Source organism: Macrotis lagotis, chromosome 1 (genome assembly GCF_037893015.1).
Source record: "Macrotis lagotis isolate mMagLag1 chromosome 1, bilby.v1.9.chrom.fasta, whole genome shotgun sequence".
NCBI lineage: Eukaryota > Metazoa > Chordata > Mammalia > Peramelemorphia > Peramelidae > Macrotis > Macrotis lagotis.
This window is the reverse complement of record NC_133658.1, coordinates 780146888-780173939: the sequence shown is the minus strand read 5'-3', so window position 1 is coordinate 780173939 and position 27052 is coordinate 780146888. Positions and strand designations below refer to the sequence as shown.

Here is a 27052-nt window from a genome sequence, read left to right as displayed (position 1 = left end):
TCTCTCTCTCTCTCTCTCTCTCTCTCTCACTTTGCTCTATCCTCTTCATTTTGGTTAGTTCAAATTAAACAAATTCTATTAGTTACATTTCCACATTCTTTGGGGAAAGTCTCATACTTTAGGTACATTTCTATATAACTTTATACCATGCAATTTTACTGCTGAAGGAGCACTTTTTTAACCCTAATCCTGAACTGGACCCCCAAAGTCATCTGTCTCTCCATAGAGACTCAAAGTAGGAGGAGCTACTTTAACTAAGAGGATACAAATCTTGCCATGGACCTGTCAAGATATTAGGAGATACCCTGTTTTCCAGAGCTAAGGCCCAGCAAGCAAACTATCCTCTGAGCATAGTATAACAACATTCCTTTGCATTCATCCTCTGAATGATCACAACCTTTGGCAGAATCATATAATAATTATATTTCTTTTTACGAACACCGTGTACTCTGACTTGGACAAATAAAAAACAAACTTGAATATGTTCTGGTCATTAAGCCCTGCTATGAATCAAACTTGTGTCATTGTTGCTGTTACCTCTCACTGTCAATGCTACAGCTCATGTGTAGCCATTGGTATAAGGATCAGGGTTTAGCGGCACTGAAGTAGGTCTCCTCGCTAGGTGTGGTGACCCAGCACAAGTGTCTAATCTCCCTCCTGGCTTGCAAGCCATTTTCCCTCAATTTGAAATTAAACTTCTGTTTAATTTCTAATTCTCCTGTCTGTAGCCTATTCTATTCAGCTCTGGTCATGCATAGGTTAGGGGCTAGTTCCACCCAGTTTACAGACCCTAATATTACTGAATTGTTTTCCTGACCTTTCAAAACTCACAAGATCATAACTTCCTTCACATAAAATGAAAGAGCAAATAAATGCCAAGGAAAAAAACAAAGCCCCCATTCATGAGTCACACTCAGCCTTGAATAGGCAAGGCAAGAAGTTTCCCCCTCTTACAGCATTGTCTCTCACCAGTTTTCTGGGAGACTGGAAGTCAAATTAAGTTAGAAAATGATTGAGTAGTTACTTTTCAAAGAACTCCCTCACACTTCAGTCCATTCAGCCTATCAAAGATATTTCTCTGAATCATACAGTAAACAGAATTGAACCAGCAATAAAATGAATAGGAGGGAAATCTTCCTCGATGGGAATTGAACCATAGGGGTAGCACTCATCAACCATGGATGATGGATGAAGGTGAGATTTCCAAAGAACAAGTGAACTGGGAGTCCATGAATGAGACTAATAACAGGGGACAGGAGAAACAATTTCTTGAGAACTAAGAAAGAATAGCTTAGAGAGTTACTATTCTCTAATGCACATTTACATTAGAGAACTAGAAATAAATTAATATAAATACCAAGGTCAACTGGTTGGTTGCTGAAGCTTGAGATTACAATATAAGCTTGTTTTTTTTAACTATTCCAAGTCCTTTTCATTGCTCCACTATTTCTTTAATTTTTTCTTTATAAATACTTTTAAATAATGTTTCCTTAAAAAAAACTCAAGGAATAAATATGCAATAATAATTGGGGGAAAGAAACCCAATAGACTATCTCCATACTCCCTAAAAAAAGGAATCCAGTTGGTAGGAATCCTGGGAAAATTAAATGAAATATTGAACAAAAAATACTCTAGAAAATGGTCTAACAAATAAGAGGTCTTATTTCACTCAACCTAATGAAGCTATCTTATCATATTTTATATAAAAATCTATCACATAATTAGCTTCATTTCTGATACTGTGAAAATCTTTAAAATTCCAAACATGAAATAATAACTGTGAATCATCATAATTCCCAGTAATTAGACCAAGTCTTTCACAGTTCTTGTTTCTTACTGACTCTCTCTGAAATAGTTATAGATCACATACTAGTAGCTACAATTGAGAAAGGACTTCATTTTCTTTTTCCTCAGACTTTATTTCTTATTTTCACTGTAGACAAATAGGCCATTTAGAAGAAGGACATGTAATCAAATAAGTACAATCTAAAGAAAAATTTACAGTCTTTTTTCTTAAAAACAAAGATAACTTCATATTCATCAGTTGACAAATACAAGAATTAAAAATTAATAGAAGAAATATGATTCCTCCATTCTCAATTATAGAAGGGAAGAGATAATATAAGAAAGTAAGAAAAGAGGATACCTGTGTAATTGTTTATGTTCTTATTGTTGGTTTTAATTTTTTTTTTGCTTTTAGTTTCTTCTTGTGTCAGCAAGAATAGGAATTACCAGGAAGTAAAGAGGTTGACGAATATATCAGGAAGGGTCATTAGAGGTCCTGGTCTAATTGGAAATGAGAAAGTTGGATTAGAACTGCTAATGATCCAAAGATTTCAGCAGAAATTTTAAAACACAGTTGTGGCTAAATTTGCAGGAAGAAAGTTCCTGTGAGTTAGAAGGTCAGTTTCCCTGAAAGTAGGAATTATTTCTGAAAGTCACAGAACAGAGAAAAGTGCAATCCTATCTAGTTATCTTATCCAACTGAAGAAATTCAGTTCCTAGTGCTTTCTTAAGGTAGTATAGAAACCATGGAAAGATCATTTAGGTTTCCTGTAATGATGTAAAATGAGATCAATCTTGCTCCAAAATATTACTCACTTAGCCCTTTCTTCTTTATTATGGAAGGATTTAAAAAATCATGGAATCTCAAAGTTAGAAAGAATAGTAAGGCATGTAGCCCAGTGGAAACCTGAAGAAAGAAACCATCATATAACATTCCAAATTAGTAGTAGTCTCTCTTTTCCTAGAAGACTTCCAGATATGAAGACTTTTTTTTAACATCTGTGGCATTTGATTCCATTTTGGAACATCTCTAATTACTAATAATTATTTTTTAATACAGCTACAATCTTTCTCTGCAACTTAAATTCATTATTTATAGTTTTTCTCTATGATTTCAAACTACACTTGTCTGATTTCTCTGTGTGTGTGTGTGTGTGTGTGTGTGTATATATATATATATATATATATATATATATATACATATATTCAAATACTTGGATAAAATTATCATATCTTATTTTCTTTGTCTTTTTTTAACAAGGTAGTGGGGTTAAGTGACTTGCTTAAAATCAGTTAGCAAGTATCAAGTGTCTAAAGAGGAATTTGAACTCAGTTCCTCCTGACTCCAGGGTGAGTGCTCTATCTACTGCACCACTTATTGTACCCCAAAGATTTTTAAATTTGTGTTTTCCTCCCCAGATTATACATTCATTATTTAAAAAAAACATGTTTCACAGCTAACATTATCTTCATCATTGTTCTGTTCTAGCTTATCAAATCCTGGAAATATCAATATAATTTCCCATATGTAGTCAGACTAGGAAAGAGTTTATTGAGTTACTTTCCCCCTTTTTTCCTGTACACTTATTCATTTGATAGAACTTAAGGACCTTGGCTTAGAGTAAAATCTGAGTTCAAGTTTCCCTTTGATACATAATACCTGTGTAACTCTGGGAAAGTCACTTAATACCTTCGTTTCCCGGGCTTCCATCAGTTTGTGACCCAAGGGCAAGTATTACCTTTTACTTTTCTTTGTATCTACAGTGGTACTTGCCCAGTACCTGGCAAAAAAGGAGGCACTTAATAAATGCTTATTAACAGACCTTAATTGACTTAAGACTTTAAGTTGAAGAGGATTTTGTCACTTGAGAGATCCCAGTAATAATGAAATTATAAATCCAATCCCTAACTTTAAGATCATATTAAAGCTTTTTTTATTTGCTTGACTTGCATTACACTGTTGACTTTTATTGAATTTGTTGTCCACCAAAAGTCTTAAGATTCTTTTATGAATATTTTTTTCTATCTTAATCTTCCTTATCCTGTACCTGTATACTTGATGTTTTGGAGTTCAAGTGTAGGCATGAACACTTGGAATCTTTATATTTTATTTCATACTTCCAGATTCCTCTAGATCAGTGCTTTAGGGTTTCAAAATTGTTTTTAATTTAAAAGAATTTTCTACTTACTTTGGGAGACTGCTTTTGTGTATACCTACTATTTATATTATTTTACTAATGAGAAAAATAACACAATTAGTAAAAACTGGGAACAAAGTTCTTGTCTACTTTACATCACTTTTACAACTATTTACAAATAATTAGCCAATTTAAAATAATATCAGAAACATGACAAAAATAATTATATCTAATGTAAAGTATAACCTTAATATTTGTCTCTAATAAACTTATTTTCTAGTGAGGTAACTATCAAGTTTATTTTTTATTTAGAGTATTATTTACACATGAATGGAGCAAAGGCTGAATTTATTAACATGTCAAAATGCATAAATGGCAATTGTGCAAATCTATATTACACAGTGACATTTAAAGTGAGTAAAGGAAAAATCCATATCAAATGGAAAAATCATATCCTTTGTACATCAGCTTTCATAGTTCATATTCATTATTTTTCCTGCCATAACTGGAGTTAGATGAGTGAATTTTGAAGTTCTTACTATTTGGTATCCATTTGTGAAAATTTCTCCATTAAAACAACACAATTCATAATCTCATTCATTAATACTACTCCATTTTTAGCTATTTTGGGAAACATTGGGAAACTAGTTTGATTTAAAAAGTTAAAAACAAAGCCTTCATCAATAATAATGGTAAAAGTTCATACGAATCTCAGCCCTTATAAGATAGATAATGTGGATCAATTCCATAACAGAATTGGTAGGAAGATTCACATTCATTTGAACAATACCCCAAAGAGCTTAATAATAATTTGGAAATAAACTTCAGGAAACCTCTCCTATATTGTTATAAGACTCTATTCATAGTTACATCCTGATCAACATATATTACTGACTTTTATGTAGACATATAAGATATTAATTAAATTTGCCAATGACACTATACTAAAGGTTATATTACAGAGAAATACTATTTTAAATGAATTAAATGAGAACTAATAAAATGTTGATATTCTTTATCCCAGAGATTCCACTGCTAGGCTTATATTCCAAGGATGTCAATGACAAAAAAAAGACCCCCAAATACATTAATTGATTTGTGGAACCATTTTGTGTAATATCAAAGAACTGCAAAGAAGTCCTCTTTGGTCAAAGAATGAAAAAGCAAATTTTATATATTAATATAATTAATATTGCAAAGTAGTAGGAAATTATAAATATAAATATGAAAGATTCTGGGAACACATAATAACTGATATCAGCATAATTGATGTAAATAGAATCAGAAGACTAATACATTGAATGACAACAGCAATTTAAATTAAAAAAATAACAAAACAATTGTAACAGTAGCATCTGATTGTAATGACCAAGCTCAGGCTCAAAAAGAGGTATGAGACTATGCTTTTTTGAAAAAGGATTGGGAAGAGATAATCTTGTCTGAAATATCATATATAATAGATGACTCATCAATGTTTATTAGTTTTGTTGAATTTTTTTTAGTTCTTTTTCTAATTCTTAAAGACAAGGATGGACCAGAGGATACAGTGATATATAGGTGATGTAAAGCAAAAGAGATTAATAAAAATTCATTATTTTAAAATATATTAACTCTATGTTACCTTGGATCAAAAGCATAAAAATTATTTTAAGATAATGATATTAACATTAAGATCTGCTATTTCCGTAGTGTAGAGAATTTCTTATGTGGACATACTCTTTACTAATGCCTATTAAAAACTGATCTTTAATATATAGAAAATTTACATGTCTAAATTCACACAATTAGCATATGTTAATGAAAAGATTTGAACCCAGTTCATTTCTACTCTAAGGCCAACCATTTATGTAATAAAAGAGAAATATATAAAGTAATTAATATTTGTTCACATAATTCAAAACTCACAAATTCACAGATGAGAAAGGAGAAGATTTTAGAGAACTCTTATGAAGTAAATCATTTCACTAAGTCTGTTCAACATATATTCTATGCAGCTCCATTACTATGTTCAATTTCAACCACAATTTAAGAAGAATATTGATAAATGGGTAATCAAAAAGATGGTGATAAGGATGATGATCCTGTTAGTCCTGAAGCCATATTTTAAGAAGAATGATTAGAAGAATTTGGTATATTTGACCAGGATGAAACAACATTAAGCAGTGACCAAGCTGAAATCTCAAATAACTTAAAAGTTTTCAATCAGGAGAGGTAATGAGCTAATTCTTTTTTTTTTTTCTAGATGACAAACTATTACGAATGGGTTTTAGAGTTTTTTAATGAGAAGAAAAAAGATACAGAAGAATGGAGATAGAACATAGTTCTGATTATAAAATAAGGTGAAATGAGTAAATTCAACCAAATTTAGACTGGAAGCCTGACATTCAATCCAAGAAGACTTCAAAATTTTGAATAGCAATAATCAATTATGACTTTAAAGAAATGACAATGAAGTTACCCTCCGGCCTCTCCATAGAGAGGTGATAATCTCTCTACATGAAGCATACTTTTTTGGACAGGAACAATGGGACTTGTTTAAAATGAATCAGAAAAATAATGTAAGAATTAATGATAAAAATATTTAATAAACATTATTGTATATTGCATTATGCTGAGTGATTAGAATATAAAAATAAGCTAAAGTCTTCACATTTTAATGCAGGAAGCATATCCAAAGTGGAGTTGCTGGAGAGAGGTGCAATATATGAGTAAGGACATAGTTTGGAGATGGCCATGAAGTAATCAGTTAATTTGATAAGATTACTGCTCACCTTTTCAATTCAAGAGTCCAAGAAAGAGTTTAGGATATAGGTGTGAGAGAATAAAGGAGTATGCTTAGTTGTATTTATTTGCTTATAAATTAATGTTCTATTGATAGCAGCATAACAGAAGAAAGGGTCATCAGAAACTATCAGAATCAACTTTGATAGCTCTGTAATCCTTGATTTTTCACCATCTTCTTCCAGAATTCAGCCAGCATCTTCCTCCCCACTCCTCCCCACCCCCAGCAAATTCTTCCCTTATTGAGGGCTTTAATATATAGGTATTTGTTCTCTCAAACTCCTGAACTTTTAAATTCCCCAATCTTCTTAAGTTCCATGACTCACTTCTTTACTTCTAGACAGGTAGTTGGCACAGTGGATAAAATGCCAGACCTGAAGTCAGGAAAATCCATCTTTCAAAGTTCCAATCAGGACTCGGGAACTCACTGGCTGTGATAGCTTGAACAAGTCACTTAACCCAGTTTGCCTCAGTTTCTTTATCTATAAGATGAACTGGAGAAGGAAATGACAGAACACACCAATGGTTTTGCTAAGAAAACCTAAAAATGGGGTAACAAAGAATCAAACCTTACTGAAACACATCAACTTCACTTTGTTTCAATCAATTATATATAAGATCACACGTTAGATCTTATCATTGTCCATAAGTGTACTACTTTCCTATTTTGAAACTGATATTTCCTTACCTGAACATATCCTCCTATAATATCACCTCACATCACCCTTATACTTTTGCTCTTATGGAGACTCTATTCCATCTACCCCTCAGTATTTTCTCAGGTCATTATACTTGTTCTGATTTCATTTTCCTCACAAAGTTAGCCCTTAATAAATTATTGCTGCCTTACTGATTCTCTGATTTTAAACCAGAGAGATTATTTGGAGATAGAGATTAAACATGAATATGAAGAGTTTAGAATTACTGGGCCAGTAAAACCCAGATTTAGGCATAAAAATCACTGGGAAAATACAGATAGAAGAGATGAGACTTGGACAAAATTCGTTTGAATTTTGAAAAGTGTCTGGTGGGTTAACTGTCAATAATGTCATGGTATTACAAAAAGAGCTAATGTAATCCCTGGCGACTTTGATAGAAATATAACATCTAGGTCATGGGAAATAATAGTTTCATTTTATTCTGCATTTTTGTACTAATTAGATATATACTTAGAGCATTCTATGTGCTTTATTAAACAATTTTTAACTACCATACTCATATTTGTTACATCAGGAAAGGATAGAGAAAATACCTCTGATTTCAATGCTATGAGGCACTCCAAGAAAACTCCTTTTTCTAATGAAGGGTGACATCTTCTTTGCATCTTAGTCTTTGATAGATTTCTAGAGTACTGAGAGGTTAAATTATTTGTTAAGTGCCAGAAAGATAATTGGTGCCAGGGATGGGACTCAAACTCAACTCTTCTTTCGCAATGGACATGTCTCTATCGAGTATGCCATAACTGCATTTTGCAGATATAATAAGCAGTTGATAATTTATTGTTGAATGATAGAATTGATAAGTGAATAAATTAATAGGACACAATCAAAGTACAAGTTTTGTACATTTATTTTTTCAGTCAGGTCCAATTCGTTGTGACCTCATAGGTGGTTTTCAAAAATGAGGAATTGAGGAAAACAGGGTTAAAGGATTTGCACAGAATTATATAGCTAGTAAATGACTGGTTTAGTTGTGAAGGGAAATCCTCCTGACTCTAGAGCTGGCAATGGATCCACTGAGCCATTAATATCAATCACCAATTACTTGTTTTTCTTGTTTTTTGGGTTTGGGTTTCTTCAAAGCAATGGGGTTAAGTGACTTGCCCATGGTCACAGAGTAATTCTTAAGTGTCTGAGGTTGGATTTGAACACAGGTCCTCCTGACCAGGGCTGGTGTTTTATCCACTGCACCACCTAGCTGCCCCCCCCAATCACAAGTTAAGCACTTATATTATGCACCAGCACCAGGAACTGTCATAACTAGAAAAGGGGCAATCAAGATTATGTGGTAATTAAGTCAAATCAAATATATGTACTAAAATTTAGAGGGAAAAATATTTATTAGGTTAGTTTTGGTTTTGTTTTTGTTTAGAAGAGAACAAGGGAATTGTGAGGGAGGGGCAAGTGATACTAAGATGCCAGAGAGCTGAGTCATTTGGTAGACAATTTAGATATTTTACTGTGTGTATTGAAAACCATGTACTAGACAATAACTAGGATTTCTTTTACCTAAACAATTCTATAGTTCATTGAACTTTTCTCTATTGTGATGTTGAACAAATCTGGATATCCCAAAATACTTATTCATGATAGGGAAATATTTATAAACATATACATGTCTGAATTTGTTTTGCATTCATAAAGCTAAATGCACCCTATAAGTGGGACCTTTTATTATTACTAATGGACTTGCACTTGAAGATATATGTGACTGATATTTCAAAACAAAATAATGAAATCATGCTGTAAAGACATGATTCATGAAGCAATCTCTGACATGAGTCTAATTCACCTTTTTCTCCCCTGAAACTTATTTCATACTAGGAAAAAAAAAGAACTCTCTCAGACTGCTGTGTTTCCTCTGGTAGAAAGGGTTAAGTGTCCATATATCAAATGACTTCCTGACCACATAAAATGTAAGACTAAACAGGCTTTATGTTAACAAAATGTTAACAAAAACAAGTAATTGAGCAGAGGTGGTACTAATTCAGAGGAGATGTCAACAAATGAACTAATCAAGTAGCATAGTTCAGATCCTATCAAACCCGAAAACCAGATTTTCTGCAGATTAGGAGCCAGGAAGATAATCAAGAGTTGATTGTCTTAGCAGTGCACCAGTAGACCCAAATCTCCTCTTCCAAGTTGTTGCTTACATGGCCTTTAAGATTCTCAGTTGGTCTAGTCCCACAAGCTCTGGGTGAGTCCTACACCATACTGGGAGCAAAGCCAGCCCATACACCATATGGGATTCTCTAGAGTACACTCAATGGTTCCCATGGGCTCTCTAATGGATTTTCTGTGCTACTTTGAAAACAGTCCTTGTACAGACATAGTAAAGTTCCTATCGGCAGCTACTGAGGGCTACCAACAGCTTGAAAACAATTTCCTCTTACAGTAAGAAATAAATTGGTCCAACTTCCCTCTGACCTGAAAAATTCACATTGTTTCTTCCTATATTTACATTTAAAATGTTAACATGAGCTTATCACCAGCTCTAATTCCTTCTTCATCTCTATATTCCAAAGATGTGCCTTGAATAGACATAGCTATAACGTAATTTTACATCTCTAAAAGAAAAAATTCAAAAAAAGTAAAAATGAATCCAAGGCTTCTCTTCTTTTATTTAGGGTCTATTTCTTATTTCTTCACTAAAATCCTATTGTTAAATTATCATGCAAGGAAATGATCCTGGATTCTCAAAAGCTATGCCTATGGAATTCAAACTCTTCAGAAATCAAGGTGGACATGCATTGGGAATGGGCTTGATAACGTGATATATTCTTGTTGTCCAAGGATTGGCCTACCAAAATTCATTGTGGCTCATCACTAATAAGATTATCACCACAGTGATTCATGAAATTAACTACTAAGGCAAAGAGGTGATTATACTTTGCCTGAGTTTATAATATCAAATAGACAACATCGTTATATCAGATAACTCAAGGAAAATGTCATTATCCAAATAGTGACAATAGTATTAGAATGTATTTGCTTGTAAGTTTCATGAGTGCTAACGCCATTTCATATTTAATCTTTTACTTCTCCCACACATGCTCAATTCTCTCTATAGCACAGCCACTTTTAAAGTTTTTGCTAAAGTTCAAGTTCAAAGGGAGGAGTATAAACATTGTAGTTCTTGCAGGAAAATAACATGAACAAAGTTACAGAGGAAAGAAAGAGCAGAGCATGTTCTAGGAGGATGTAGTAATCCAATTTAGTTGGGGTGGAAAAGCATAAGATGATTATTATTAAGGAAGAGACTTGACAGGTCATTAAATCCAAAATTATTTTTCAGGTAGCGAACTGAGACCAAGAAAGGTTAGGGAAATGAGTCAGCAGAGAGAAAATTTTATCTGTGAAAGATTTGAATTCAAGTCTGACTCTAGACACTTATATGTGCACAACTAGGGGCAAGAGTGACTTTGGTTTGGCACAACTTCTGGAACATGGTAGGCATTTAATAAATATTTACTAATTGACCTCTATCTACCTCAATTTTATACTCTGTAAAATTAAAATAAAATGTACCTATATGAAAACAAATTGAGATAATATTTGTAAAATGCTTTGTCAAATTTAGAACACCATATAAATTCTAGTTGTTATTAATATTAAATGATTTGCCCAGGGTCACAGAGTTTCTCAGTGTTTGGGGTAGGACTTGAACCTAGGTCTCACTGATTCCAAGTAAAGCATTCTATCTGTTATGCTTGACTTTCTTGCTAATAGTAAACAAATAACTAAGCAATTATCAATAGCATATAACTAACACTTCCTATGTGTTCTAAGGACTTTGTATCCTGGAAAATTCAAAAGAAAAAGGGCAAAACAGTTCTTCCTTTCAAAGAATTTGTGAGATTAACTGGAGTGATAACATGTGAGTTGTGGAAGAACTTGCACACCATGTTTGAAATGTAGCTGAGAGGAAATAGGGAACCACTGATTTTTTTAGCAGAATGCCATAATCATATCCAAATACAAGAGAGAGGTTGGTACATTAAGCAGGTGAGTTAGAGGAAGAGCAAATAAGTAAATGGAAGTAGGAGGACCATCACACTAACACTGAGCATCATCAGGATAGAATAAGTAGGCTCATAACAGTTACAGAAAGAAGTCTCAAATAGGAAAAAGGTAGAGGCAACTCAAGATGCACACAAGACTGAGTTTATCTAGTGTGGGACAAGTAATTCAGCAGCCAATTTAAATAATTAAAACTATGATGTTCTCAAAGATATCCTATTCTGGGAACATATGTTGTTCAAATATAATTCCAATTCAAATATCTTGGACACCTTTTTTTAAAGTATGAAATATCAATAGATATAGTAATATAGTTCATGTCTTTCATCTGAATCAGGACAATTAATTCCTCACATGCTCATAAGTTAAGTATCAAATGATGATTTTTTTTTCTTTTTGCCATAAAAGTTTCAGTTAAGATGATGTTTTAGTCTGTTAATGTTCTAGAATTGAGCAATATTTCTATAAATATGTAGTCTTCCAACAATAAAACTCTCAAATTTTTACAGAGCATCAATTATTCTGGCAATAATAAATAATAGGGGAATTAGATCAGGCTAACTCACAGTGTGAATCTTTGATAATCAGTTATTAATGCTAGTAATAATTATTGATAGTTCTCATTTATATAGCTCTATATGGCTAATATTCATTTTGTCATAAAACCCTTACAATTATGTAAGAGAGGTAGCTTAATTGCTATTTCTTCCATTTTATGGATGAAGAAAATGGGACTTTTTTGAATTGTTAGGAACCTTCCTGATTTTGTTATGCTAAGAAATATTATAATTATCAGTTTATATTTTATATTTGTTTAAAGGGGAGAAGTGGAATGGTAACCATCAGGTTATAAGATTACAGATTTAGAACTGCAAGAGCTCTTTGAGGACACTGAATTCAAGTCCCTCATTTTATAGATAAGATATTGAGACCAAGACAGATTAAGTAATTTGATCAGTGTCACACAACTAGCAAATTAATTAATTTACCTAAAGTCACCTCATTAGAAAATATGGTGGGAAGGGAGGGAGATAGAACATTGTGCCACCATGGGGGCTTATATCTAGGTCCTTTGAATTGAAAATCCAGTGTTATTTTCAATCTATCATCAGTGCTCCATATATTGCATGAGTCACATAAGAAAAATATAATTAACACAAGAAAAAAGTTAAAGAGGTACACTTGAAACATTCAGAAAGCATTTATTGCAAGGACATTTTCAAGGCATAGTTCTGGATGTCAAAAGTAAAAAGTCAACTGGTTCATGGTGTCACACATCTTACTATGCTAGCCTAAAACAAGTTATCTCTAAAAAATAAAACAGGTTTTAGGTCCCAGTGAAGACTATTAGTATTTGCATCATGGAGGTATTATAAATAGTTCAAAACCAATTGTACATAAGCATTTAGAAAACAATATCTAAAGTTTTTTAAACAAAATGTTATTTAAAATTTAGTATTTTTGAAGAAGGCCCTATCTAGTTGATAAAGAACTAAAACACTTAAATTATCAATCTATTAAAAAGCTTCTGATCTGAAGTACAGAAATATTTAGTTTTAATAGCATTCATATCACTAAAAGTGTAGAGATTATTTAAAGGGGATAAAAATAACAACAATAAAACGGAAATTATATACTTGATAGATTTTTAAAATTTTAATACAATTGAATCCATTAAAAAGACAATAATAGACAATAAAAACTTCAGGGAGATAGATAAGTATTCATCTGAGTCAGGGGAGATTTCTTAAATAGTTCAAATAAAAGAATAATTCCCTATCAATAGCAAATTTCTACAAGATCTCCTAGTCATAGATGAAATTATAGCATTGATTTAAGCCCTAGAATACTGCAAGTTTATTCAATAAAAACTGATTGATAGTTTATTTTATGTTATTATTTACATGTTATGAAAATTTTTTCAATAGTCATCTACTTGCATATTTATGTTACATAATTTTCTACCACCCTCCCTTCTCATACCCCCTCCCCTCAGCAGCAAATAATCTGGTAAAAGTTGTTTATGTATCATTAAAACGTGTAGTCATTTATAAGCTATCACTCTAATAATCCACAGAAGAAACTGTGATAAAATGAATGATAAATGTAAACTGCTCTTATGTTAATGTGCAGTTTGACAGGTAACCCATTTAGGTGACATGTTAGTAGCTCTATTTTGAGTACATATTGCAGCCCAAAATTGAATGAAAGATCGCTTGTACAATATTTAGAAAACTGTGTAGTACTTTCACTGATCTGAAATTTCTCACCACAAACATAGAACACTAATATAACACCCACACTGAGAGAAATCTTTCTAAATATCTAATTTAATCTTATCTAATCATATCTAACAGGGCTTTTACTTTATAACCTAGTGAATTTTTCTGTGATGATAATGCAAGGTTCTCTTAATCCCTGAAAGCTATTGGTTGATTCTAGGATAATTTAACATCTAATGTACCTAATAATGTAAAAGTCTTTTGCACTTCTAGTTCTATTGACATGACTAGCTTGACTTCTATAGTTATGTTATTCTTTAGTGATAATATTGTCCTAATGTCTTATATTCAACTTCTACCTTGCAAGATATAAGTAACATTCTAAAACTTTATTTTATCACATATATTTTATTGCCACTTGGATAAAGAGTATTGCTTGAATTAAAGAACAATTGACAATTTTTGGTTAATGAGGAAAGTGTAATCTGTATCTAGAATTGTACTGTTTTGAATTTCCTTCTAAGTATATTTTGGGTTTTGTTCATTTGTTATTCATTTAATTAGCTAAATACTATTGTTTTTAAATAATACAAAGGAGTGATCTCTGACCTCTTCAATAAAGCCCACAGAATGTATAGCTTAACTGCTAGGCTATTTAAGGAAACTTGTCTGCAGTTCCATCTGGTGGTAGGTATCCTAATTGAAGACTTAGTTTCAAAATGTGTTTTGCAGATAGAATTCCAATTCTGTGGCAATGAACACCATTGTCATATCTGAATTAGTACTTTTCAAAGAATTAAAATGTGATATATATATATATATATATATATATAAAATTAATATTATACTCCCTTTGATAATTGAGGAAGCACTACAGAAAATTTTAAGAACTCAGTATTCAGAGTCAGCATTATGAACAGAATTATTATTTTACTATAGACATATGAAGTGCCTATTAAGACAAATATTATTGATTCAATTAGCTCTGCTATAATATTTGATTTTCTTTAGCATTGTTCTGATGATGCAAGTACTCAAATTATGACACCAAGTCACAAATTCAAAAAATTCTTCAAAATATTATAATAAAAAATCAGCACCCCTAGGATTTTATTTAAAATATAACTATTTTCTGAAAAAATTGCTACAATATATATTTTCTAGTTGTAGTCTTTCTCCAATGAGTTGACAACATGATTTTCCTATGTCTTAGGTAACATCATATTATCTCATGGAAATTCAGAACCTAGAGTGATGACTAATAATGTAAAGCATTTGGTTGAGAATCAATGGGAAAAAATTGAAATAATATTGCATAGATATAGACTATAGATCATTAAACCAATAGAATTAAATAGTTGAGGAGTCCTGAAAAATCTGGTAAAGAAATGTGGCAAAATAATTGAAGAGAATTTCAATTATTCCATCTATATCTTGAGTTATCTTTTTGCTCAAAAAAGGGCAAATAATATTTTGAGCTACCTTAATGACAAATTCATTTTTTAAAAAGAAAATTAATTTTGCTCTCCCATTATTTTGAATGTAATTCTGATCGATAAAGGCAAAATAGTTGTTGAAGTAGAAATGATACATGAATCTTAAATCAAAGACTAGTCTTAAAGACTTAGAATCCATAAGTACGGTGATCTTATGAAAATATACCTAAGTCACTTAATATTTAAATGCTCTAGGCACTCTTTAAAATTAAGTTTCAGAGAAGGTGCCAACCTATTTTTATAAAGAAAATTTCTTCACCTGAGTTTCCCTATATAAATGAAAGCACAGAACTAGATCCTGTCACTATCCATGTCCCCTCAATGAATTTTAGTCATCTGGCTTTTTTTGAATGATATCCTTGTTGCTCAAATATTATCTTGGTATTTTAAAAAGTCACAATTGTAATCTTTAAACTATAGTCCAAAGAGTTTGACTTTTATCTCTGGAAAAATTCTAGAACATATGCTAGTAAGATGGTTTGGGCTTCAATTCAATTTAGTAAATATTTTTTCAGTGTCTCTTATGTGTATGACATTAGTATAGGCACTAGGCATATAGAGACAAAAACCACAGTCCCTAGTTGTAAGGAGTATATATTTTATAGAGAAAGAGATTATAAGAGCCAAAATCTGTTGTGTTCTTCAGTTGTTTCAGTTATGTCCAATTCTTTGTGACCTCATTGGGGATTTTCTTAGTAAAGATGTCAGAATGGTTCAACATTTTCTTCAACAGATCTTTTTTATAGATGAGGAAATTGAAGCAAACATGTTTAAGTGATTTGCCCAAGATCACACAGGTAGTATATTTGAAGTTGTGTCTTTCTGACTCTAGACTGGTTCTCTATCTTCTGCACCACTTAGCTGCCCAGTCAAAATTATCTTCATCAAAATGAAAGTAACCTCATTTGCTTCAAGGCGAGTGATCTAGAATGACATATCAAAGGAATGTGCTATATAAAGCAAAGATGATTTAGTTTTAGACCATGGCACCATTTTGAGTGAATGCAGACAAAAAATAAAATTGGCCATACACACACACACACACACGTATATATATATATATATATATATATATATATATATATATATATATATATATATATATGTATGTATACTAGAGAGAGTTCCCTAGTGTAGATAATGGACTAGAGAAGGAAATGACAAACCATTTCAGTATCTTTGCCAAGAATGCCCCAAATGAAAGCACAAAGAAGATACTGTCAATTCATAAAGATTCCTCAACAACAGCAGCAACAACTTTAAAGTAGTAATTTATTAAGTACTGACTTTCAGCTATTCAATATATTTTTCAATGATGTGAGTGAAACCTGATATACAATATTTATAATACAAAATTTGTAAGGGATAGCTAATATCATGGATAACAAATTCTGAATCAGGATTTCAATAGGCTAGAGAATTTTGGGACAGAGGTTATAGCTAGAGACACTGTTTCTGAAGTCACCTACATGAATGACAAATCAAAGGGAGTGGGAATCTAGAAAGAAGAGGATGGGATTTTTTGAACAATCACATTTAGGGTTAAGAAAAAAGAAGAAATAAATTTTCAATAAATTTCAATTTTTTTAATGTATTATTTCTTTTTTCTCTCTAATATTTTTTTCTATTAGAATTTGATTTTTCTTTAACAGCATGATTAAAATAGACATATCCTTAGCATGGTTAAACATGACTAGCTTATATTAGATTATTTTTTGTCAGGGGAGCTGGGCAGGGAGGGTGGCAGTACAAAAAAATGCAAAGCTGAAAACCTTGCAAAAATGTTTGTTGAAAGCTACTATTCCATATATTTGGAAAAAATAAACATAATATTCAATAAAGAAAGAAAGAAGAAGGTAACAGTTACAGAAAATAATGGCTCAAAATATGTTGAAAGGACTGGGATTAGATTTAGTCATTTCAACTCAAGAGAAAATAAGAATAGATGGAAGTTACAAAGAGACAAATGTTTAAGACAAACAATTCCTGCTAATTAGAAATACATAAAATTTGAAGTATTTAAAGGCTAGATGACCTTTCATTGTTATGTTGTTGGTATAGATAGATAGATAGATAGATAGATAGATAGATAGATAGATATAGATATATAGATATATTGATATATATTGATATATATTTGATGGATTTGTTAGTTTCTATAGTATGTTCTTATTCTGAGATTCTATAAAAGAGGAGGAGAGTGGAAAGCCCTGATGACCAAGGTTGAAGAAAAGAGGAAGTGCATATTTGTGTCCAATATGGCAAACAAGTCAAGCAGACATAGAACTGAGAAAAGATTTTTGGATTAACTAATTAGAAGGTCAATGATGAACTTCATTAAGGCAATATCATTAGAATGTGGAAGTCATATGACATAGGATTAAGCAATAAATGCGTGATAAAGAAATGGAGATAGTCAATATAGGAATCATTATGGGAATATGAAGGTGATGAGAATGAGAAGTTTTGAACACAGTAACCAAAGAGGATGTCAGAAAAAACATGAAATACATTTGAAATGACAAAGATATGTGCATTGAAAACTACCAAACTAGTTTTCCCTTCTAAATTCTGTTATAGCTTGACTTAAAATTAGATGTTTCCCTGAAAATGGAACAACAATATGTTACATTATGTCAAGGCAATACATAAAAGTTTAATGTGCTGGTAAAATCTATATGATATCAATAAAAGGTGCAAACTTTTTCCTGAGGTTCAAACTCATTTTTTTCTCAAGACCACAATGCAGACCAAAATATACAATGCACTTTAGAAAAAAACACTTAAAAGTTATGTAAAAATATTTTACATATATAAGTAGAAAATATGAATATGAATTTAACCTTATAATTTAGTTCCTAAAATGGATCCAATCTTGTCTAAATTATTTATTGGCACATAATGTATGAAAAGGTTTCCTAGATATGTCATGCAGTATTTTCTTCAAAATAATACAGATAGATGGCTTACTTTCTTCTTCTTGTCTATTCAAATTGTCTTCATAATCATTTTAAGTTTTTTAATGCTATGTTTTTGATGCAATTTCAATGTGATTAGTGTTTCTTAAAGTTGAGCACACATATGTGAATATATAGACATATATATGTCAGTATATATTCACATATTTGTGTGCTTATAAACTATGAAATAGCCCAGAGTAGAACAAGATAATACACAATCTGGGAGCAATCCAATACACAGTTTGTATGTATAAGACTCTGATGATGGTTGATATACAAAGAAAAATATTGTCCCTGCCCTTGCAATATTCTACTTTGCTGAAGAATACAATATTTAAACAGATAAGTACATAAACGATAATATGAAAAGGGAGAGAGCATTAACAACCTAGAAAGTATTGAAGCTCAGAAAACTTTCATATGAAAAGTTGTACAGGAACTGAGATATTTATGAAGCTAAAGATTCTAAGAGGTGGGTTAGGTATATTTTATTCACATCAGATGGGAAATAAAATGCAGAGGTTTGAGGAACAGTCAGTAGGCCAATCTGACCTAAATGTGAAGATGATAAAGAGTGGATATGTGAAAAGTAGTTTGAAATCAGATTGCAAAGAGCTTTAAATGAGAATTTCCTTTTTCCTTAGGAGGACTAAAAACTTGTAAGAATTCAAATACAAAAATTGAAATCAAGGAACTTTTCTAACAGATATGCAGCCTATAGTTATGACAACTGTTGAAGCACATTGGTTCAATTTCAGTCTCTTGTATAATTATCAGAAAGAGATAATTCTGTAAACTTCTCAAGAATTTCTGTAGCAGTTTTTGTAGCAGAAACTGAATTTTTGTTACTAATCTTACAAAGAGACATGACATGATTTGTTTCTTATAATAATGCTCTAGGGGGCCTTAGTTTAATCACTCCAATAAAGTAAAAGCTATTCTTGGATTTAGCACATTATTTCAAGCCAACAAAACCCTGTCAGTTCACTCTAAAGAAAACTATTACTAGTTATAGGAAAGCTTTATTTTTTTACCTGAAAATAAGCAAAAATCCAAGTTATTGCTTTTAGCTTCAAACTGGTAAATGTGAATTCCCATGCTATTTTTCAAGCTGTTTATTATAAAACAAAATAAAGATACTTTTAAACTTAGATCTTTACCATGAAGCAATTATCTTTTTTAAAATCATAAGTACAATAGTGTAGCTATCATGTAAAAAATAAACTAAGGAATTATTACTGTTTTTATGCCTCATGTAAAATACATTACTAACATGTTCAGAGATGCAGATATCAAATTTTTTAAAATAATATTTAGATTGAAATAGAACACTTATATGAGACAAAATCATTTATGCCTAGGAAAGGGTAAAGCAGAGTCAATGATTAGTAAATTATATAAACATTTTTACACTGGATTAACAAAATTGTTGACTAATACACAAAAAATTATCTGGTAGAATTTCTGGAGGATGAGTTCCATTAAAGAATGATGTATTTATAAAAGCATATTAAGGGTTAAATTGTCTTCTAAAATCATTACATAGAAGATTCAGCAAATGAAAACTATGGAAAATTATTATATTCAATTTAGGTTGTCTTTCACAAGACTCTATATAACAAAATACCAGACATGTATAGAAACAGTGATTTCTTAAGAGAATTAATAAATGTGGGAAAATTTCCTATTAATGATTTCTGTGGCCACTAAAAACCTATTATACATAAGGATGTCTAATTCAACTCCATTTGTATACTGAGTGGTTACTAAAGTTCCAAGTAAGCTCTATAAATCAAAAATCTGAAATTTGTGGTGTCCTACTTAACATAAATTGGCATGGAATTCAAATCAGAAGTGTTTTTTTAATAAGTAACAGGCTCTTTGGATATGATGACAAAGTGAATTCTTTTATATAAATATATTTACTCACTTATGTAACTCTACAAAGGAACTCCAGATTTCTTCTACTATATCTATTTAATTTGTGGTCCTTCAGAACAAGCAATTGAGAATCTTTTGTGAATAGTGAATTGAAAAATTTAAGAAGAAAGGGGAATTTAAAAAAATGTCAATTTTACAAAGGGCATAGAAAGAGATAAGTTAAAATAAGAAGACCAACCTAAAAGTTTTAATGAAGCTGGCATTAAAATACTTCATTGACTTGTCATGAAACAATTTCGAAATATTTTGTCAGTTGTTAATACTTACTTGATATTGTTCCTTAGAGGACATATTAAAGAGCTATTTAAGATCTAAAGTTTCTTATGAAGTCAAATGAACATATAGCTGCCTTGTTAAATAATGTTTGTTTTTATTTTTTAAAAGAAATTAAAATTATACATGAAGTAGTTGAACTGACATCATAAAGATCTAAAAAAGAAAAGATTTTCATCCATTAGAAAACCAGCTGACCAAAGTAATTTGGTATTGTAGGTATCATGCCTGCTGTAGTTTAATATTAGCCTCCATAAAAACATACAAAAGCTCTGTATTAATTCACTTAATGAAAATACATTAGCAAAAAGAGTCTAGTAAAGGCAGTTGCTTCAAATGTTTCCCAAAAGATATATGAAATAAAATCAGCATATTCATTATAGTAATTTAGGAGAAAATTCTTGAAAAGTCTTATAACACTAAGTATTTCATATGCAACCAAAACAAAAATTATTTAGTTTTACCCTATCCAATCTCAGAGTAATATCATGTCAAAGAAATATCTTTAATCACAAGTAAAAGTGTTTAAGCACACCTAGTGCTGACTCATATTAAACTTCATTTCTATTTTATTAGATCTCTATTTTATATCAACTTTGTTTTTAAAATAATTTGATTTCATGTTTTATAAAACTGATTTTTTTTAAAGATATTAGTAGTTTTAAGAAAAAGAAAAGACAAAATTGTGGTCAAGGTAAAAGATAATTACAACTGACACAAATCAGGTCAATGTTATTGAACTATTAAAAAAATCTATGTGCTAAAATGCGCTTTTTCTCAGGAATTCAGGCTTTATAAAAACATGCTGAGTTGGAAGCAATTGAGTTAAGTTCCAGTATATAAATTGGATTAATAGAATGGCATATAATTCTCAAAGTATTCCTAGAGAGATCATTAACCTGACCACAACACAAAAGAAATATTAAATGTTTTCTGTTTAAGAGAAGCCTACTTTTGACAAAATATCTTCCACTTTACCTGCTTTTGCATTCTAATACTCATTAAAAAAAAAAAAAAACAATCTTGTCTAAAGACTCTAATACACAGGCAGACAAGACGCAGCAGTTTTACAAGTAACCTCTGCAGTGAAATGGTAATGGAAATAAAGCTAACTGATCACGTCCTAGGTCATTATGTTTGACCTGACATGAATATTCATCTTAGTTCTTTTAGTTTGAAGATCTATGGGCTATCATTCTGAGGAATGTGTGTTCCAAGAGAATTATACCAAGTACTCCTTCAAGTCATGTTTTTTACTCTGTTTTACCCAAAGGCATAGAGCTTGATATATGAGGTTGCTATATAATTATTGCTTACTATTTATTTTTAATTAGGTTGGAAAATCACATACATCTGTGCATTTGGTCAGTCAACCCAGCAAATTAAAATCACATGGATATTGGTAACCTCAAGCGATCTGACCATTGATTTTTACAAAATTCTGCTTAGATGAAGTTTAAGGATGGTCAATATGTTCATTTGTCACTCAATTTACTTATATTTTATTAAGGAATTTGTTCATATTTCTACTATCAAATATTTCTTCAACATTCATATAAAATATACAAAAGTTATTCATATGCTGTAAGAAAATAATAGAATAATAACACTTCAATCTATTAGACTTTTCTTTCACCAAAATAAGAGATTGTAATATATAGTATTTGAATGATTTCTTAATCAGGTGTTAAGAAATTCAAATTACACAATGTTTTCTATATAATATACTATACTTATTCATCTCTGATAATCACAAATTGATGAGACTTACAAATATGTCAAACCATATCCCTTATAATTTTTAATATTTATATGATACTTCTGAATACTCACCTATGCTATAAGGATAATAAATGGCAATGGCCAGATAAAATATTGACTAATATACAACTTTTACACTTCTACTTTTTAAAGTTTATACAGCATAAGAAATATATAACTTGAGAAAATAGCCCAAATGAAACCTAATCAGAAAATGACATAGGGAAGGATAAGTTTAGAACTTTATATTTTACATGTTAGGAAGCAATAGTGTAAAAGTCATTGTACTGATGAATTTGAATTCTCACAATGTTAAAATATTTAGCAGTTCTTAGAAAAAACCTTTCAAATCATATTTTGAAGTCTTTTTTTGCTAGGCATCATATTTTGATACTGAAAGATTACAATTTTAAGACAGACTATAAAAATTTTTATCAAACTGCTTATATTCAAAGAAAATAATGAATTAAATGTTTATAATTAGAATTATTTTCAGTATAGTCTTTCCCTTTAAAACTTTGTTTCAGTAACACACTAATGAATAATATTAACAGAAAAAATCATCCAAAAAGTATAACTGTCTAGTTTTCATTTGAGATATATTTTTTTAAGTTTTTAAACACATAGTCCCTTCACTTTTATAGTGATATCATCACAAAGTATAATTAATAAACTGCTTAGCAAGGAGTAAGGAGTCATGGGAAATATCACATTGCTGCAAATTAAGAGAGATGTCTCAGGGTACTAAAAAATCAAATATTGCAAGCTCCTAAGAAAGCAAAGTTCCAGAATTAAACAAAATTTCATGATTACATGAAGGCAGTTTAGCAAAAGTCACCAAATAGATGAGTTCAAGGTAAATTCTGAACACATTTAAAATGTGTGTAAATCTTAAAAGCACCAGTGGTATAAATATTTTGTAAATATCCCCACAAAACTTTCAGTTTGATTTCTGCTTTTAGAGAAGTATTTTAAATGCAAAGAAATGATCACACAAATTGAAATATTATATAAAATGAATTACTTAAAATTCGAGTTGAATTCTTTATGATGTCAAGCATATTTGTTAACATGCATATTAGAATATGTAATCTTTAAGAACAATGCATATTTATTACAAAATAAGACTATTGTGCAAAAGAATTAATCTATTTTTAATCTAATAAATTAGCATCTAAAGTTACCTTCTATCTTGCATGAAATTCAATGAATGTTATATTTAATGCTGAAAGTGATGTTATAAATTCATATTTGACATTTAACTTAAGTATATTACAATTTATTCTTACTATATTTTATTAATTAAGAATGAAACTATACTTTTAAAACACTCAATAGTTCCATCATGGCATTTGGTGAAGTCACCAAATATTTTAATATCATTCTGTGGGATGATAGTTTCACTTGGGTTGGTTTGTGAATTCAAGCAGATCAGATCCTAACTTGAATTGGCACCAATGTATGGATTCATGGAGACATGGAGACATTCACAGGATGTATGCATTGCCTGATAGTAAGAGACATTTACAACCCAGAATATAAGAGCCGGACAGCCTCAAGTGACATCACCAGATCAACTGCAGAGTCAACCTACTCAAATATATATCCTCCACATCACTGCTTTCCTTTTTCTTTTCTCACTAATAGAACCTTTATCTTGCCTCACTAGTTTCATACAACATGTCATTGTTAAATAGCAGAGATTTTTACTCAGTCAAGAAGCAGAGAGAAAGAACCAAACTGGCAAAAAATCAAATATATATATATATACTTACAAAATTCACCCTATTAAAATACAGATCATCTAACTTATAATAATAACAGTGAAATGATAAGAAGCAGATTCACCCTTATAGTCAACAAGAATATATACTAGCTTATGACATTAGGAGTTAAACCAGGTTTTTAAGCCTTTGGTTATGTAGTTCCAGTATGTACTTCTCTCTCTCTCTCTCTCTCTCTCTCTCTCTCTCTCTCTCTCTCTCTCTCTCCCTCTCTCTCGTCTCATTTTAGTATTATTCTAATTTACTTATAACTTCTTGAGTGCATATTTACTTACAGGCATTTGTTACAGCGAAGCTGTTGGCTGTTTCAATGTTGTCCACATGAGGAACCAAATTAAAAGGTGCCTCCGATGCATTGGGGCTGGTGTTATGAAGAAAGATTGCTAATCGAAAAGCAGTATATTCCTGATCTGTGTTTCTGATGAATAGGCCACCTATTAAAAAACAAAACACAGCATGAAATGCATGCTGAATTTTTTTCTCATTTTAAAATACCATACCTAACACAAGCAAAGCTACCCATTGGTAAGTAGTGATTAAATTTAGGTATCTGTCTTTTTTTTCATCCTTACTACTATCTTGAGTGCCTGCCTTTTGTCCCTCCTCAACTTGCTTTGTATTTCAGCTTTGGGAGCTTCTCATATTTTGCTGTCCCAATTTGTCATGACCACCATGACCTCTGAGACCATTTAGTGTTTCCCTTTCTCTGTCTCCTTCCCTCCCCATGATTCCCAGAACACTGTTTCATCAGCTAGTTAGAGCATCATGCTTTCTTAGACTAAGTAGCATGCAGATTAATGAAAAAAAGGGCTCCCATAAACACACACACACACACACACACACACACACACACACACACAAGACATGGAGGGTTATGTTGACACAGTGAGGAAGAGAGAAAAGGGAGGGAAGAAATGAAGTTGGTTCTCTGAAGCCCATGGACTCAGTTTAATTAGCTACCTCTTTTTACACAGTCCACGACAAATGATGCAGTGGTGGGGCTGAGCTTAGCTGGAAGAAATTCAATAGCTGCGTCCCATTAAAAGACAGGAAGAGAGAATAACAAGAGGAAACAAGGATGGGAGAGGGTCGCTAGAATCAGAGATGGGAAAACAGGATTGGGGGAGGCTAAAGAAGAGAAAAGGAAAAAAAGAAGGGGGTGGTGGATAGGAGAATCTAACTTTGGAACCAGTGAATCTGTAGCAAGATAAAGCTGAAAGAGGGTGGGAGGACAAGCTCTTTTCCTCACACTGTTCTTTTCTGTAATGGCAAACGAGCTACTGCAGCGTCCAGCGTAGGGAAAAGCAGGTTTTTAACCAACTCGATACCCCTCCAACCCTAAGACCAAAGAGAAAGATGAGGGAAAAAAAACTAAATAGCATTAAAGGAAATCTCACAAAGGTCTTTTCCAACTTATTCTAATCATTCCTAAGTGACTTTAGCAGAAGGTGGGAATAGAGGGATAAGGGGGGATAGGAGTGGGGGTGAGGAGAAAATGAGTTGCAACTGATGAGTTTCAATTTCAATCTTCATCAAAGCTTTATTTTTTCAGGGAGAGGCTAGGGAGGAATAATAGGAAAAGAAAGTGTGGAGCGAGCTATCCCAAGGCTTTCCTGAATCCGGTATCTGTAACTCATTTAAGTCACTTTCGGATATCAACCCGTTGCCTAGAGAGATGCATAGAGAGAGGCAGTGCAAGACTTACCTATTTGAACGCTGCTTGGAAAAGCTCCCATTGCTAGTCCCCAAAATCCAGAAAATAACAAGACAAGCTGTCTGCAAATAATCCTCATCTTCTTTTTTCCTCTCTCTCTGGCGCGCTCTCTCTCACTCTCTTTTCAGATGCTGCTCAGAGAGGCATTGAGGAGGATGGCGCTAAAAACAAACCACACAGAAGGGGAAAAAATAAAAAAAAACGGACGAAGAGAGGTAACTGTTCCCCCCCCTTCCCTTAGCAATCCATCCTGAGTTGCCGGATTTTTCCCGCAGTCTCCATCGCCCTGAAGAGGTTTTCTGTCCGGCCGTATATGTTGCACATGCAAAAGATGGTGGAGGAGTTAGGTGGTTGTGGGAGCGTCTAGTGGCTGCACTGAGAGATGAGACATGCGCTATATCTTTCTTTCCCCTCTCTCACTCCCGCTCTCCTCCTCTCACTCTCTCACATACACACAGACACAGGCGCAGCTACCGCACACGCTCGCACCACACGCGCGCGCGCGCAGGAACACACACACACAGAGACACAGACACACACACAGACACACAGACACAGACACAGACACACACACACACACACACACACACACACACACACACACACACACACGTCCCCCTAGTCCTCAGGAACCCAGACCATCTCCATCCTTTCCCACTCACACCTCAAGTGTAAAAGCCGGTCTGCAAGCCGGGCTCCACCACCCAGTTTTGTCCCCCTCACTCACCAGAGCGCCCCAGTCTTCATTCGCTTGTCCCCCTTTCAGCCTGGAGCCTGGGCTTCGCTTCTCCCCCGAGCACTCACTCCGCTCCTCGCTTCTTCCACAGCAAACCCGCAGCCCGAGGAGCGCGAGGAATCTCCCCACCCCACCCCCTCTGCGCCCCACTTGGGTTCGTCTCCCTCCTCCCTCTCCTTCCCGGTCCCCAGTGCTTCTCAGCGGTGCTTACTCGGAAATAGGCTTGCCCGCAAGGTCGACCAGCCCAGATTAAGGAGTGGGGGAGGCTAAGACCTCCCCCATACTGTCCCCCTGAGCCTTCGGCTGCATCTTGGCAGCCTCGAAGACAGGACTAACGGTCCCTCTCCAGCCCTCGACCTCGTCCTCTCGCCCTTCCCTTTTCTTGCCAAGTCCTCCCCTTGGACTCAGCAGCAGCAGTGGCGGCGGCGGCGGCAGCACAACGCGCAGTGGACCTCGGTCCTGCTGCAGCAAAGATTTCTCTCCAACAAGCAGTCGGTGAAGCTAGAAAACCCAAGACAGAGATGAGTGAGATGCGGAGCCTGGGGAAATAAAGAGGGTGAGAAGACTGGGGGCCAAAGCCAGGTCAGCCAAAGTTGAGAGGGAAAGGGAGAAGAATGGAGAGAAGGAAGGCTAACGGAACGCGTAGAAGGGAAGGGTCTCCGAAAAAGTTGAGAATTCCTGCAGGGGAAGAGGAAAGAAGTTTCATTTAAGAAAGGGGCGAA

General features: G+C 32.8%; 1 protein-coding gene across 6 annotated transcripts in view; it reads right to left on the bottom strand.

The window, feature by feature from the left end:
- Nucleotides 1–26731, bottom strand: part of GRIA4 (glutamate ionotropic receptor AMPA type subunit 4) — a 516976-nt gene extending 490245 nt beyond the window's left edge. For 4 of the 6 annotated variants that reach the window (XM_074216582.1, XM_074216585.1, XM_074216586.1 and 1 more), the window contains exons 1-3: nt 26322–26430; nt 25586–25755; nt 24156–24314 (exon numbers count right to left, since the gene is read on the bottom strand). In XM_074216582.1, coding sequence (XP_074072683.1) covers nt 24156–24314; nt 25586–25673 — 247 coding nt within the window. In that variant the 5' untranslated portion in view covers nt 25674–25755; nt 26322–26430. Of the gene's footprint in view, nt 1–24155; nt 24315–25585; nt 26059–26321; nt 26431–26541 lie in introns of those variants that run through there. The other 2 variants (XM_074216584.1, XM_074216583.1) reach the window with 2 other exon arrangements.
- Between the last annotated feature and the right edge of the window lie 321 nt (nt 26732–27052).